The sequence below is a fragment of the Periplaneta americana genome, chromosome 8 (genome assembly GCF_040183065.1).
Source record: "Periplaneta americana isolate PAMFEO1 chromosome 8, P.americana_PAMFEO1_priV1, whole genome shotgun sequence".
Classification (NCBI taxonomy): domain Eukaryota; kingdom Metazoa; phylum Arthropoda; class Insecta; order Blattodea; family Blattidae; genus Periplaneta; species Periplaneta americana.
The window spans coordinates 113,717,044-113,733,196 of NC_091124.1; the positions used below are offsets into that span (position 1 = coordinate 113,717,044).

General features: G+C 35.1%; 1 protein-coding gene across 10 annotated transcripts in view; it reads left to right on the forward strand.

Annotated features, from left to right (window-relative positions):
* The window catches only part of sws (patatin like phospholipase domain containing sws), a 414,790-nt gene that overhangs the window by 366,871 nt on the left and 31,766 nt on the right, over positions 1–16,153 (forward strand). For all 10 annotated transcript variants that reach the window (XM_069833425.1, XM_069833423.1, XM_069833427.1 and 7 more), the window contains one exon: positions 13,433–13,644. In XM_069833425.1, the coding sequence (XP_069689526.1) occupies positions 13,433–13,644 (212 nt within the window). The remainder of the gene's footprint in view (positions 1–13,432; positions 13,645–16,153) is intronic.

The following is a 16,153-nucleotide window of genomic DNA, read 5'->3' on the forward strand; positions in this document are numbered from 1 at the left end:
TTGCGGCTTTGATCCCGGCCCAGGTCGATGGCATTTAAATGTGTTTAAATGCGACAGGCTCATGTCAGTAGATTTTCTGGCCTGTAAAAGAACTCCTGCGGGTCAAAATTCCGGCACACTGGCGATGCTGATATAACCTCTGCAGTTGCAAGCATCATTAAATGAACCATAATTTAATTTTCATCACCTTCCTCAATTCTTCTCAATTTGTCTCTCGACCTCTGAGCTCGTTTATGCTCTCTGTTCTTTACTTTAAGTTGTTCTCTTTCACTTTTAGTTTTTCTGGGCGCAGCTCTTTTCTTCCTAATTCTGACTCTCTCTCTCTTTTTTTTTTTTTTTTTTTTTATTCTTCATTTCGGTTCTGCTCCTTTATACATTGCCTTTGTGCTGATGATTTTGCCATAACAGAAACAAATCTTGTTTAATACACTGATATAGACTTGGCCTTAACAGCAACTAAGCGCACATTCACCTTCACCAATGTCTCGCTAATTACTGACCAAGCAGTAGAGTCAGAGGAAAACATGCCATTACGTACTGACATTTTTGTCATGGCATTTGTACGGAGAAAAACTTATTTTAGGGAAAAATGGTTAAATATTTTTTGTTTGTACTATAATGTAAATTTTGAATCTGAAAAGAGTTTTTATTCCATTGCTTATTATGCTGTTTATGAAAGTATTTTCGTGTTGAGCATTACGTACTGACCAGACTTACAGAGAATAATTACATGTCATTATAGATGACTTAACTCGTATGTAAAAATTACACTATATCATCCTTTATGTTGAGAAAGTACTAAAGTGTGACATGGAGAAAATTAATTGTATGAAATGAAATATTTACCCAGTGAAATCTCACTTTGAAAAGTGCCAGTTGCACTACTATTTCAATACATTATTTAATTCCGCAACTTTTGACTTATGATATTTACACATTCGTGACATACTTTTCCAAATTTTCTTATTGAATAAGACACTTGAGACATTTAAGAACACATTTAATAAATAACAAACAACCCCACTATAGTTTCAATTTTTACCACTCGAGTTGACATATTCATGGAATCACTCAAAAGTTTTTAACAACTTTAGTATTTCAAATGTTTTGTTTCGAAGCTCCTGCTTTGATATACTTTTTCCTTTAATTTTCCTAAGCCAACACTGTCCAAAGTGAAGTTTACACTCTGCAATCTTAAGACTAGGAAAATTAATTTTGGCAGCATTATGTAATTGTAGTTCATAATTTAACAAAAGCTTTGAAATGATTAACTGCTTTCCACATATTTGGATACATAATTTCTTCATGAAGCACCACATGTCAAAAGTTTGGTTATTAACATTTGGCAAAAACAAGTAACCATAGGAATATTGAAAGCATTAACACATGAATGCATGGTGTACATTTGATAGAAATGGTTGGAAGCATAATCAAAAGTACTGTCAGCCAAAATAGTGATGCATTCATTATTCAAAAGAAAAGTTAGATGTTATTAAGACAATTTTATTGTTGCCATCCACACAAGAACTGTTCTCCAATGTGTGCAACCACTTTTCAGTAGAAACATATTGTAAGGTTTATTAGATGGAAGAAGGTACAGGAGGTACAGGAGGAAGAATTTCACGAAGTTTCCTACAAATTTCCTACCTGAACAGAACAATTTCAGAAAAAAATCTCAAAATTATTATTTTTTTTTATTTCGGTCCTAATCAACTTGAAGGGTTTTACATATTAATCACCTGTTGCCTTTCTTTTCAATGCTGTACTATTTTTTTTAATTACACTGCTAAACAGCCATTTTGCAGCTGGTGTGTGATACATCAATTCATATCGATTTTTGGTTGTAGAATCCAAAATGGTGTTCAGAATCTCTGTATCATGTAAGGGTCTTGTGATATTTAGATTTTATGTGGATTTAAAAATATTTTTATGTTGTCTGTGTTGTCACTTTTTCAGAGATATTGTGTAATAAATAAGATTGTGATGTGTGAACTCTTTATTTCTGTGTAATATGTAGTGGAAGAAGGTAGGCTTTATTTATTGGGCTACAAATCAGGAAATTATTGAAAAATCCTACCTTTAATGCAAAGCTACAATTCTTGAGTTAACCCCTTGGTCCTCTTTCAAAGCATTGTTTATTGACTTCTGAGTAACAGAAGAGACGATATATTTCCATAGTGACTGCTCTGCGATAACTGCAAGAACTCAAAATTCATATTTGCACTCACACCTTGATTTTTTCTCAGAAAACTGAGGTGCTTGTAGTGAAGAACAAGGTGAACGCTTTCACTAGTACACCCTACCATGGAGAGTCGTTACCAAGGTTACTTTAACTGCTCAATGATGCGTGATTACTGTTGATTTCTTTTTAGAGAGACATGAGAGACAGTACAAAAGGAAAGCATCATCATCCCATCTTGCCGAAAGAAATTGGTTTTAAACATTGTAAATATTAACATCTTGGATTACTGTGAATTATTTTGGTGATTTTGTTGGTTTATAAGAATTTTTTTATGTTATTAAGATAACTTTAGTGATTTCTGATTGTTAAGTTATGTTTGTATTTAAAATGAGCCATTTCTGCCAATATTGTGTACCTGTCTTTTGTGTTAATGCTGTGTATCTAGAAAATGTGACGTGATAGGAAGAACCTGATCTTTTTTTCACTGAATTCAGCACCCCAAAATGAGGCAAATCCACCCATTTACACACCAGATACACGAAAAAAGTTTCAATTTGTTCACTAATGTTATTAGTAGGCTGCAGATTTATATGCACTAAAAATCTTGAAAATATGCATGCAAATATGCTAAAAAAAATTAAGAAATTATGCATTAAAACTTGAAAATATGCAGTCAAAAGTATTTTATTTTACAACAATAAAGTAATGTATTACAACAGATTACAATATATTTCTCCAAATTTTCAGATGTAAATCTCTTTCGATTATCAGCAATTATGTTCTTATAAACACAGAATGTTCTTTCAACTTCACAGGAATTTAGGGGACAATACTTAAAACTGCTATTTCTTTAGGTGTGTAGTTCTGATCAGTCTGGGGCTCACGTTGTAGAATTCCACTAATCTTTTTCACTGTTTTCAAATCTGGATTTCGTTCCTCAGTTTTCATCTTTTTTTTAGTAGGTTATTTTACGACGCTTTATCAATATCATTGGTTATTTAGTATCCGAATGAGATGAAGGTGATAATGCCAGTGAAATGAGTCCGGGGTCCAGGACCGAAAGTTACCCAGAATTTGCTCATATCGGGTTGAGGGAAAACCCCGGAAAAAACCTCAACCAGGTAACTTGCCCCGACCGGGAATCGAACCCGGGCTACCTGGTTTTGCGGCCAGATGCGCTGACCGTTACTCCACAGGCGTGGACTTCTTCATCTTCTCTGTTAGAATTCTCCCCAATGTAGCGTGTTTGGCCTTTTCTGTCTCTCAATTGGTTAATATAAACACCAACTTGCTGGGGTCCCAAATCCCAAACCCGTGGATCTTGCTTCTGTACGAAGCATCTTCGAGTTGTCTCACTGTTACATAAGAGCGAAATAATAGATAATAAATTCTTAACAACTGAATGAAGATTTATTATACTAAATGAAAAACTAAATCTAACAATGTTTATACAGTGATAGATATTTCTAAACTAAAATGAATGAGGAGGTGGCAAATGAGTCTTAACAAATGTCTGACAAGCACTAAACAATTGAGGAGGAAATACATCCTTCTCCTCCATAACTCCACCATAAAACCCCAACTTGTCCATCTTGTAAACCCGTACTTATCAACCGGGCACGCATCTCTTTCCACATTAACCGGAGTAATAGTACCTTCAATCCGGAAATGAAACTGAGCACGTACCTCACTGTCATGAGCATTATCACAGCACCTAGAACATACCACACAAGACTGAGTTGCAGTCCAGCAGCAATCCCAACTTGGCGGCGTATAATGTCCTGAAGTCCACATACTCCGACGTAATTACATTCCTTCACTGAACAATACAGCGGACACGCAACCAGCGTGCTCCATTGCCGCTTCATCCAACTGCAGTCCAGCGTACCCCGACGCTCCATAAAACCCTCGCAGAATGCAGTGAACACCAAAGTAGCGCATCACATACTATGTAACCAACGGACCCATATGTCTGTTCCCGTACGTAGCCATCTGAAGACCCCTCGGTAATGGATGCAACTCCAGTCACATACTCAGTGGCCTGAAGACTCTATATTAACCAATACAGGCGCTTTCACATACTCAGCCATGTGAAGACTCCAGTGTGGGGGGACACATCGGTCCCTTCCCATGCATAGCCAGCTGCAGACTCCAAGTTCGCTCATCGGATGCCACTCTCCGAATCCAAATCCTCTTGTCGAATCTCTCTCATACACCAAGCTCCCCACCCAGAGCAAGAAAAATACGTTACATTTTAAACTCGCGAATCATATCGCTTGTCTCAAACATAAACCTAAGATAGTTAATGTCAGACCGAGTACAGGAAGAACAAATATGCCACCTGGTGGGTACACATACGAAGCAATATGAAAACCGCGATCTAGCGGAAAAGCATGCGGAACAACATGAAAAGTGCCATCTAGTCGTGAGGGCATAAACCCTCACACCAATGACCCTGGTAATTTGTTGAAAGATGTTGTGAGTGTCCAACAAACTCACTGCAGTAGTCAGCTGAAGACCACGTTCCTCAAGTTTGGTCATTGTTTCAGGAAGTGTCTTGATGTGTGCACCTATGTACGAAAGTTCACTTTGAATTCCTACAGCATCTGCTGCCCATATTGCTGAATTAATACAGGCCTCATCTTCTGGATTCAGTAAATGAAGCACCTAAGAACAAACATATAATAAATTAATTATGAAGAAAATAAGGACCATTGCAGTCCTGCCTCCTAGTATTAAACTCTAGTATTTTATTATATTCAAGATATTTATTATTGAAATTCAATAAAAATAAATTGATGTTTATCTAGTAAACAAGGAAATTGTAAACTAAATACAGTGTAGTGCATAAAAACCCTTACTATTTAGTTTATTTATACAATTTATCTATTTAAATTATATAAATGTATTTACAATGAAACTTGGATCTATGCATCAATGAAAAACACAAATATTTAACCTTAAATTAGATAACTGGAAGACGCAAAAAAAGGTGGTACGAGACCGTAACAGACCCACAAGGGTCTAATACATGATGGCGAATGATGATGATGATGATGATGAAATTAGATAACTCAGAATACCAACCTTCTTAATATCTTCAATATGCGAACAGTAGTAGAGTGCAGCATTGATCCAGGTTCCCCATCTAGTTAATACAGGCTCTGGTGGAAGGGAAATTTCTGGTAGTTCTTCTTTGAATAGTGCGGTCCTTGCCGAAGCCTTTACAAACACCTTTTTAACCGAAAAAATCAATTTGTTAGCCTTAGGATGCTATGAACGAATCTCTTCAGTAGCACAATGTAGGCCGCCGTGGACAATGCAATTAATGTGGATCATTTTGGGGTAGAAAACTTGAAGTACCCCTGCTGCTTTCAGCATATATGCTGCACTGTCAGTTGAGAATGCCAAGAATCTCTCTTCATGTTCTTTGGTTGGCCAGAGCAAACCTAAAAACAAATTAAAATTTACACTCAAGTCATTCTCTGATATCTCTTTTTTTTTCAGTCATCTTCAGTACCGGTATAACATACTTACGCAATGCATCTCTCACTGTCCTTGCAATGGTAGCATGATTGGTTCTTTCTAGGACAGTGCACATAATCAGATGAGGAGATCCAGCATCTATGGAGTCCATTTTCCCTGCAACTACATTAGCTACATACCTCTCTCAGGAGTCTGTAGTTTCATCCACAGAAACCCAAATAAGTGAATCTCCTGTCGTTTCTAATTTCTTGGAGGACCTAAAATATAATTTATTTTTAATAGTTATGAAAACTATTTTAAAGTACACATCAATTACACAAATGTTTTAAGCAATTAACTTTAATAAACATTATTAAATAACTGAACTTAATTTTTCATACAGTGGATCCAAATAATTCTTTCTCAATGTGGAGCTCGCCAGGAATTTTCCTTTCAGTGTATTTCTGCAAAAATCTGCGAAGTAATGGATTGTCCAGTTTCCTCCAAGGTATATTAGCTGCTACTAGGGCTTCACAGAGGTTCGCACTAAATGTATCATTTTCATTGTGTTTTGGATTCAAATTAAGCAAAAGCTGATAATTATTTTTCGTTGCATTTTTTGTGAGAAGCAGTCTGCAAATGCTGACCCACTTGGAACTTTTTGTGCAGTTCACAGTTCACCTATTAATTAAAACATTATTAAACTTTAAAATATGCATCTTTATGTAATATAATTTGTCTTTGTAAATAAAATAATTAAAAGTGTTTGTGGATAAATATTTTTAAAAAGTGGAAAAGCTTACTTTCTTTGAACAAACTTGACAAAATATACGTTTTCCGTCTGATATTGAAGTCTTCTCTCCATCAATCCAGCTTTTCAGAAGAGTACTACTTGAACTTGTGTCTTTAGACATAACGAATATTACAACAAACCACCATAAACACATGAACTGAATAAATGCATGGAACGTTGGCAGTTAGTTTGAATTTTGCTGTTATAACATAAACCAATTCATTCTTTTGTTGAAAGAGAATACTGTCAGCCCGCGATAGTTTTAAAGATGCGAAAAAAAAAAAAAGAGTGTGTGACGTGCTGCTTAACAATGTAGTCTGTGCTAATGAAGTAGATATTGTCGAGTGAGCTGGGGAAAGAGAGTATTGTTTTCTCGCAGTTTATATTTTTACAGAATAAAATATTTATTTCTGTATTAAGTTAGTATAAATATGCAAATATATGCTCTAAAAGTATAAACATACCATAACGTTACAAATATGCTCAAATATGCACAATAAAATTCTGCATACTAATTCCAAACAACGAGAAAGATGTTTATGTTTTGTCTGCATATCGTCAAGTTTAAGGAAAAGAGCATGCAGATATGCAAAATCCGCAGCCTAGTTATTAGATGTGATGAAATGTTTTCATGGGCATGATATCCTGTTTTATCAAGCTTAGAAAGTTTCTATTTCTCATGGTTTATTTTATTGTAAACTTCCATGTTTTATCCTTTGTTACGTTTGATTATTTCAAACTCCATGTTGATAAAATTTTAACACTTTAAAATACACACACTTTATGAAACTTTAAAAGAAGATTTGTTTATATAAAATTTTAACACATTAAAGTACACACTTAATTAGATATCTAAATTCGCCAAAATGGTTTGGGCCTATTTGAAGCCACTTTAATTCCCTAGCCAAAGCCAATGTGCTACTGTTCACTATTACTAAGCCTGAACAAAGGCATTCTTTGCCTACTACAGAGGTTGGCAACCTTGTTGTAAGAGTGAGTCACAATGATTAGAAGTGAAAGAGATCTGGGCCGGACATGATTTACAGTTAAATTAATTTAATTATGTTGTGTTCAACAATGCTCGCAATTACTGAGGTTATATCAGCCTCGCCAGTGTGCCATAATTTTGTCTCGCAGGAGTTCATATACATTCCAGTAAATATACTGACACGAGCCCGTCGCATTTAAGCACACTTAAATGCCATCAACCTTAGCCGGGATGGAACCTGCAACCTCGGGCACAGAAGGCCAGCACTATAACGACTGTACCACCCAGGCCGACTACAATTGAATGATAAATATCATTCATATATATATATATATATATATATATATATATATATATATATATACAGAATTACTTTCGTCACTAATAAATTACTTATTACATATTAAAAAATTGAAAACATATTATAACTAAACAAAATAACAACTAAATTATATAAATTAGCGTTTGCAACTTTGGTACTCATAAATGCAAAGTCTCAAAACAGTAGGTGCTTCAATTGTACAAAGGAAAATCTGACATCACAGTTTACACCTTATCTTTAATAAGAAGATTGCGGCTGAATTTTAGATGCAAGAAAATTGATATCTGTTTCGAAGTTGGTGACTGATATGCGTAAATAATGATGAAAATGGTCATCAGTTAATCTTGAGCGAAATTTTGATTTTATATATTTGAGCCTTGAAAACGTCTGCTCACATATATAAGTGCTTCCGAAAACTGTTAACATTTTAGCTGCAAGTTTTTTATGTTAGGAAACTGTGTAACTGAGAGACATTTGTAAAATTGTACACTGGTATTTGAATGAAATATTTCTTTCAGTTCGTCATTAGTCTGCATGTCAGTGAGTTCAAGTTGGTACATTTCAGATACTGTCTCTATTTCAATGGCGAAAGGGTTCTGAAATAAGCGAATATCCTTGGAATATGTATCAAAAGCCTGAAAAGGTCCAAGAATTCTGCAACAACTCTAACATTTCACAAAACTTTTGTGCGGAAGTGTGGTACTTCCTTGCTTGGATGGGTGAGTCCGTTATACAGGGTTTTCATTTAAAAACTTTCCAATCTAAATAACTAATTATTTAAATTGTATTCAATTAAAAAAACACGTCAATTTAAATATTGAGGGGGAAGTTTGAAACCAGGCTTAATTGCATTTTAGGTTTCACTCCCCAGCCACCTCACTTTGAAATTTCAAATGGCACCCTATATTTTTGTACTTATATATGACAGAGCACTCAATTGTTTATACACCTTATTCATTTATTTCACATATTTTGCCTGGCAACCTGACAAGAAACAGTTTATATTGCACTAAATCAAGTGTTCAAAATGTGTTCCATTGTTGTTAAACAGTAATACAGTCTATTTTGGAACTCCTCGAATGTTTTGGTTTATTTCCTTATTAATCCGATTACATTCTTGGCTTATTCCACTTTTCAATTCTTGAATATTCTCAGGCGGAGAAGTATGAACAACTGATTTGAAATGACCCCATAGGAAGAAGTCAAGTGGCGTCAGGTTTGGAGATCTCGCCGGCCATTCTACAGCACCTCTCCTACCAATCCATTTTCCAGGAAATCTTCTATCCAGCCATTGTCGCACAGGTACTGCATAGTATGGGGGAGCTCCATCCTGTTGAAAATGTAAATTTTGTTCGTCCAACACCAGGTTTCTTTCATTGACTTAGTTCTCTAGCAACAGTGTGATAAGTGGATCAATTACATTTTCTAATAATTTCAGATACAATTCTCCAGTCAGGTTTTCTTCAATGAAAATCAGCCCAACAAAAATTCCAGCCCACACATTGATCTGAGGAAACTAGGTATTATCTTCACGAAACACATGAGGATTTTCAATGTTCCAGTACCTACAATTGTGTTTGTTGACAAACCCATTTAAGAAAAAAGTCACATCACTAAAACAAATATTTTATGTCAAATTTGAATCATCTTCAATTCTCTGAGACATCTATTCGCAAAATTCTACTCTTCTATTAAAATTGTCTTTGCTGAGCTTGTATTTTGTAGGGGAAAAATTTTTTCATATTTAGCACTTTATGTATGGAACCAACCGAAATGTTTGTTACAGCAGCTACTTTTGGAATGGAAGTGGTGGGTTCATTAATGAAATGACCTAGTATTTCAATCTGCAAAGTTTCATCGAGTTTTCTAGGTTGGCCATTTTCTTTATTGCACATAGAACCAGTTTCTTAAAATTTCCGTATTAGATCTATGACATATGTGACTTATGTTTTTCACAGGATGCCTCTCGTTGAAAGCTCTAGCAGTTCTATGAGCACAACAGTTTTCAGTTCCATAAATAAATATGATTTCTGTTCTCTCTTGAAAAGGTATACACCATTTTACAATAATTTAATACACGAATACAACTATTACAAGAAATGTTCAGTGGTATTTATAGCTTCAGCTCTAATCAACAGTAACAAAAATCGAGGTTGCCAGGCAACGATATAAAACAAAAGACGTGAAATAAATGAATAAGGTGTATAAACAATTGAATGCTCTTCCGTATTTAAGTATAAAAATATAGGGGTGACATTTGAAATTTCAAAGTGGAGGTGGCTGGGGTGTGGGGAGTGAAATCTAAACTGCAATTAAGCCTGGTTTCAGATTTCCCCCTCAATATCTAAATTGACGTGTTTTTTTTTTTAATTGAATACAATTTAAATAGTTATTTAGACTGAGAAGTATGATGATAGAGAATGGATTAATCTTGCTCAGGATAGGGACCAATGGCGGGCTTATGTGAGGGCGGCAATGAACCTCCGGGTTCCTTAAAAGGCAGTAAGTAAGTATTTAGACTGAGAAGTTTTGAAATGAAAGCCCTGTATAATGCAGGAGGTAGTTAAGGAGCTATTTATCAAGTTAATTTGAATACAGTATATGAGAGAGAGGGAGTGTGCCTCTCCTACTAATCAATTGTAGCAGAAACTGTTAAGTTGCCCAAAATAATAATTTTTTTCGAGGTTGAAAGAAAATGTCAGTTAATTTTTTTAATCTATTATTTTATTTATAGGCCTATACCTTTTACCTTTTGCTAGTGGGCCGGATAGAAGTATAGGGTATTTCAAAAGTCAGTTCAAACATTAAACTGCTATAAATATTATAATATTTGAGATAGGGGAAAAAACAAAAACATCACAGTGTTGGGCAAACAATGGGGTTTACAAAACGTTGGGAAGATGTCCGCTGTTCTCTTGTTCAACATACAGCATTCTGTATGCGACACCATGCACAGCATTTTGCCAATAACATTGACAATTTGTTGCGTGATGGCATTTTTCAGTTGCAGTAGGGTTGTTGGATGTGTCAGGAAAACTCGTTCTTTAAGGTAACTCCACAACCAAAAATCTGCCAGATTGAAATCTGGAGATCGCAGAGGCCACATTGTTTGAAAGTGCCTACTGATGACACGATCGCCAAACATCTGCGTAATTAATTGTTTTGCTGAGCTAAATATGTGTGGTGGAGCACCATCTTGCATGAAGATTTGTTTTCTATATTGTGATTCCTCAGTCTAGGGATGACGAAGTTCTGTAACATGCTATAGTAGCGTTCCCCGTTTATGTAACAATCTGTCTTATTCAATTATTGCCCATACCTGTGGAGTAACGGTTAGCGCGTCTGGCTGGGAAACCAGGCGGACTGGGTTCGATTCCTGGTCGGGGCAAGTTATCTGGTTGAGGTTTTTCCGGGGTTTTCCCTCAACCCAATATGAGCAAATGCTGGGTAATTTTTGGTGCTGGACCCCGGACTCATTTCACCGGCATTATCACTTTCATCTCATTCAGATGCTAAATAACCTAAGATATTGATAAAGCGTCGTAAAATAACCTACTAAAAATTAATGGTGGAGTTAACACGCGTAATTGAGGTTCGTTTTCTGACCAAAGTCATCAAATAGGCACTTTCCAGCAATGTGGCCTCTGCAATCTCCAGGTTTCAATCTGGCCGACTTTTGGTTGTCGGGTTACCTTAAAGAATGAGTTTTCCTGACACATCCAATAACCCTACTGCAACTGAAAGATGCCATCTCGCAAGAAATTGCCAATATTCCAAGACATTATCTGCAAAATGCTGTGCATGGTGTCACAGACAGAATGCTGTACGTTCAACAAGAGAACGGCGGACATCTTCCCAATGTTTTGTAAACCCCGTTGTTTGCCCAACATTGTGATGTTTTGTTTTTTCCCTATCTCAAATATTATAATATTTATGGTGGTTTATGTTTGAACTGACTTTTGAAATATCCTATACATTGTGGGCCGTAGGTTGCCGACCTCTGCCCTACGAGGTAGGATACAGTAGAGTACACCATACAGCATTGCCAGACCAAGCATGTTGAATTCTGAACGTATCTACATTAAAAGAAGAAGTACAATGAAATGAAACATATGTCCTAAGAGTAAAATGCAACAAAATGAATTGCAGTGGGAAAACTTTCATTTCATGTTTAATTATGTATCAGCACAATAAGTGATATATGGTGTGAAAAATAAATGAAAAGGTTTTGTTATGGTAGTGGCATGTCGTGATAACGCATTGCATATGTGTATAATTGTATTATTGCCGAGAAAGCATATTGATGGACTAGATCTAATACTACATATGTGATTTTTTCTAAATTTTCATGAGAGACATAAAACTGTTTATTATTTATATAGTCTATATTATGTATAAGACATAAAACTGTTTTATTATTTATATATTTTATACGTATAAATAATAAACAGTTTTATGTCTCCTGAAAATTTTGGAAAAATCACATATGAGGTATTAGATATAGGCCATCAACATGCTGCATTTGTGACCATGTGGACTCGGCAGCAAATGGATTTCCGTTTGCTTTAGTTGGGGCACTATTTCGTCCAGTGAGAAGTTCTGTTTCATTCAAGCTATAATTATAAGTAATGACACATTAAAGTCTTGTTATCATATGCATTATAGTCAATTTTTCAAAAACATTTTCATACCCCTCCCCCCAACCCCAGAACCAAATTCTGGCTGTGCCAGTAATATTACTAGTTTCTACTTTTCCATTTTACAATGTGTTTGTGATAATTGAGACTTCATACCATAGTGTCCGAAATAATAAAGTTTCTGCTTCACATTGAAGAAGTGTGAAGATGTTTTGGTTTATGAAGAAAGATATCTCTAATGCTGAAGAAATTCTTTGGTCTGAATATTATGACTTATATAAAATTAATGAAACCTACAAGCCTGCACATCCAACATAAAATTGACAGCATTTTAACAGAGCATGGTTACACGGCATTTACTGCCTTATTACTCTAAATTAAAATGTATTTAATTTGGGCTATTGTAAAAATTAAGTTGCGATAAAAAGTTTTTGTTAGAACTAAATTAAAATATTGGCTGATGAGATATTCATTGCAATTACCCCATATGATTGGATTAAAACATTTGAACATGGGTGAAAATTGAAATTATGTACATGGACAAAAAATTGTTTTTGATAATGGGATCGAAATAATTCACTTGGGTGAAGACAGCAGCAGGAGAGCAGTACTGAAACTGTTTCTAATGTTAGTAATGAATGTGAATTTTTTGGTTTGACTTCATTTTCAGGTGTTATTCTGTTGTGTGCAGGTAGTGTTCGAAAAACATATAACTTGTTTTCTAATACTAAGTAAGTGACTGAAATATGTTTTTCTAGAGTTGAACAAGATTAAGACAAACTGTTTTAATGGTTGTATAGCTTCAATGTTATACCTTGCTCTTTACACTTCACAGAAAGCAGAGTTTATTCTCCATCTTCCTCTTAATTTTCCCTTAATTGTCCTAACGTTCAGAAGAGGAGACAACTTTAAAAATTCAATCTGTATTTATTTTATATTATGTTAAATATTGTGTTATAGTATGAGAGATTCGATTATCAATTATCGGTCCTGCTTGTCTTAATTCTATTTGAATAAATCATTGTTTTTTTTTTATTGTCAACAGCGGATGTGATGAGAAGTCATGGAGCAAAGCATATCCTTGCAATTGATGTAGGCTCCCAAGATGATACAGATCTTACCAACTATGGTGACTGCCTGTCAGGCTGGTGGTTACTCTGGAAACGCTGGAATCCATTTGCATCACCTGTGAAAGTGCCCAACTTGCCTGACATTCAATCCCGACTTGCTTACGTATCATGTGTTCGTCAATTGGAGGTAAGTGAATGGGGAATAACATTACATAAAATTCCTGTGATAGACATTCAGTGCAACAACAGTATAGTAAACACAGGAAGAGTGAAATTTCTCTGAAGCAAACTTGTTTCTCTTTTCTTATAATTGATCATATAGTCTTTGCTGCAAGTTTAATTTCAGTGAACAATATTAGAATGAATATTTTAAGTTAGTGAAATAAAAATTAATTTTTGGTTGGTTTATGATGTCTAATGCCTGTCATTTAACAATAGAGTAATAATGGGCTCTTCTCAGCTTAATTGACGTTTATTTTCAATCCGTGCATCTTGTACTTTCACATTATAAATTACGTTGTCACTCTTTTTATCATATGTCTCCACATCATTATCCTAGTGTCATCTGTTACAAGTCAGAATGAAGTAATGATAGTCCTGGACATACAGTAGAATTTGGTCTTCATTCATGAACAAGGGCTTCTTTCGTATGCACTAAGTCTACTACATGGGGCTATCACCTTGACCTATTATCCAGTGGATGCTGCACTTAAGATAGTTTTCTGCCTAAAAATCTATTATCACTCTGACCAGAGATTGAATCTACTTAGGCCCAGGGCGCAGTTAGACATTTGATAACCACAGAATTAATTCTTGTGAACATGTGAATATGCTCATTGTAGGACAATGAGTTTCCTTGTAGTCTAATTGTTGCATTGGATTCTATGTTCATGGAGTCAGACCAGCTGAGAGCTATGTATTATGTTTAAGAGGCTATAAAAATCCTTAATTGATTTGAAGCAAAACTAAAGGACCCATATTGCAGATTTATGGCATGCATACAAAATCATTAACTAACTGTTCCTTTTCCACCAAGATTCTTTTCTCTGTATGCAGTCGTCTCTGCTGAACATCCCATGAGACAGCAGAGACCTCTGTCAGACAGAGCAGGTAACAAATTGGAAGAAGTGGAAAGCAGTAGGCCTTGAAAGGTACCTAACAAGGGGATCATCACTAGCAGTAACTTCGATTCTGAAATTTGCAGAATATCAAGAAAGGAAATCATAAGTGTTGTGACATGCTTAGGTCATTTGTTTAAATAATACTTATGAGCATGTATATACAGTGTTTCAAAAGTAATGCATAATTGCAATTAAAATTGAATGAGGAGATTTTGGAGAAAAAGCTCAGACAAGTCAAACTTTATATTTAGAAAGGAAGATTTTATGGAAAAAAAATATTTTCGAAACAAGGGCTGTTATTCAGGTGAAGTAGGTGAAGTGCCACTTCACCTATTTACGTGTAAAACACAATTTTATCTCGTATTAATAATTAATTCTAGTTATTAACAGTACCATATTTCTAAATAAAAAAAAGTTTTATTTTCAGTCATTATGAACAGTGGTTAGTTGTATAAATAGTTCCTGTAACCATCCGATGAATAGAATAATGTAAATTGTTACGAGCTGCGAGCGGTGTCTGTTGGAACTTACAATACTGTAGAGGTGAAATTATTTGGGCTCCCATTCTCATACAATACTTGGTTTCCATGGTAATGTAATATCACATCACGCACTAAAGAAAGGTTGTATGAGTGAAGTGTGTTTCTGAGTCTTTCAGTTACGGAGAACTGTCAGACTTGTTGTAGATGGAGTAACCAGTTTGCAGATCTAACAGTACTAATAATAGAGAAGGGTTGAAGCTGATCTCCAAGGCCGGGGGCTATTGTTTAAGGGCTATGAAATTTTACAGTGTGTACTACCTGACTCGAGAATAGTATCCTTCCTTGGGTCTAAGCAGCCACCCCTGCAGCAGTAAATTAGCTGGCTCTAAATTATTTTATCAGGAATACACCCCACATACATTCGCAAAGTTTAAAATTTGTTTTCTGCTGCGTGTATTATTTCTTCTCATGAGCTCATGACCTAGCCAGTTTTGTTTCAGCGCTTGTATTTGAAAGTTAATGCACATGTAAATGTACACATGTAGCTTAATACTGGGTATGCATATATTAACTTATTATTTAATAGGTATATTTAGAGTATATTAGTGATAAGTGTATATAGTGTATTAATCCTATACCATAGTGTATATTATATGTTTAATCACTATAGTACTATTATACAAATCTTAGGTACCAGTATATAGAAAATATTGATAAATGAATGCAAAATATGTATCCCAAAAATGGCACTGTTTGTAATATATTAGAAATTCCATTTTGTAGACTTAAATATGTTTTCAATTCTGTACAACCTACGGTTCCATTTGTTCTTTGTTTTAAAAAGTTGAGAAGTTGTATAAGTTGTATAAAATAACTCGGAGGGAAAAAAACCTTTGGGGAGGCTGAGACGTAGATGGGAAGGTAATATTAAAATGAATTTGAGGGAGGTGGGATATGATAATGGATACTGAATTAAATCTTGCACAGGATAGGGACAGATAGTGGGTTTATGTGAGGGTGGCAGTGAACCTATGGGTTCCTTAAAAGCCATTTGTCAGTAATCTAAAAAAGCATATTTTTATGTAACATTTCA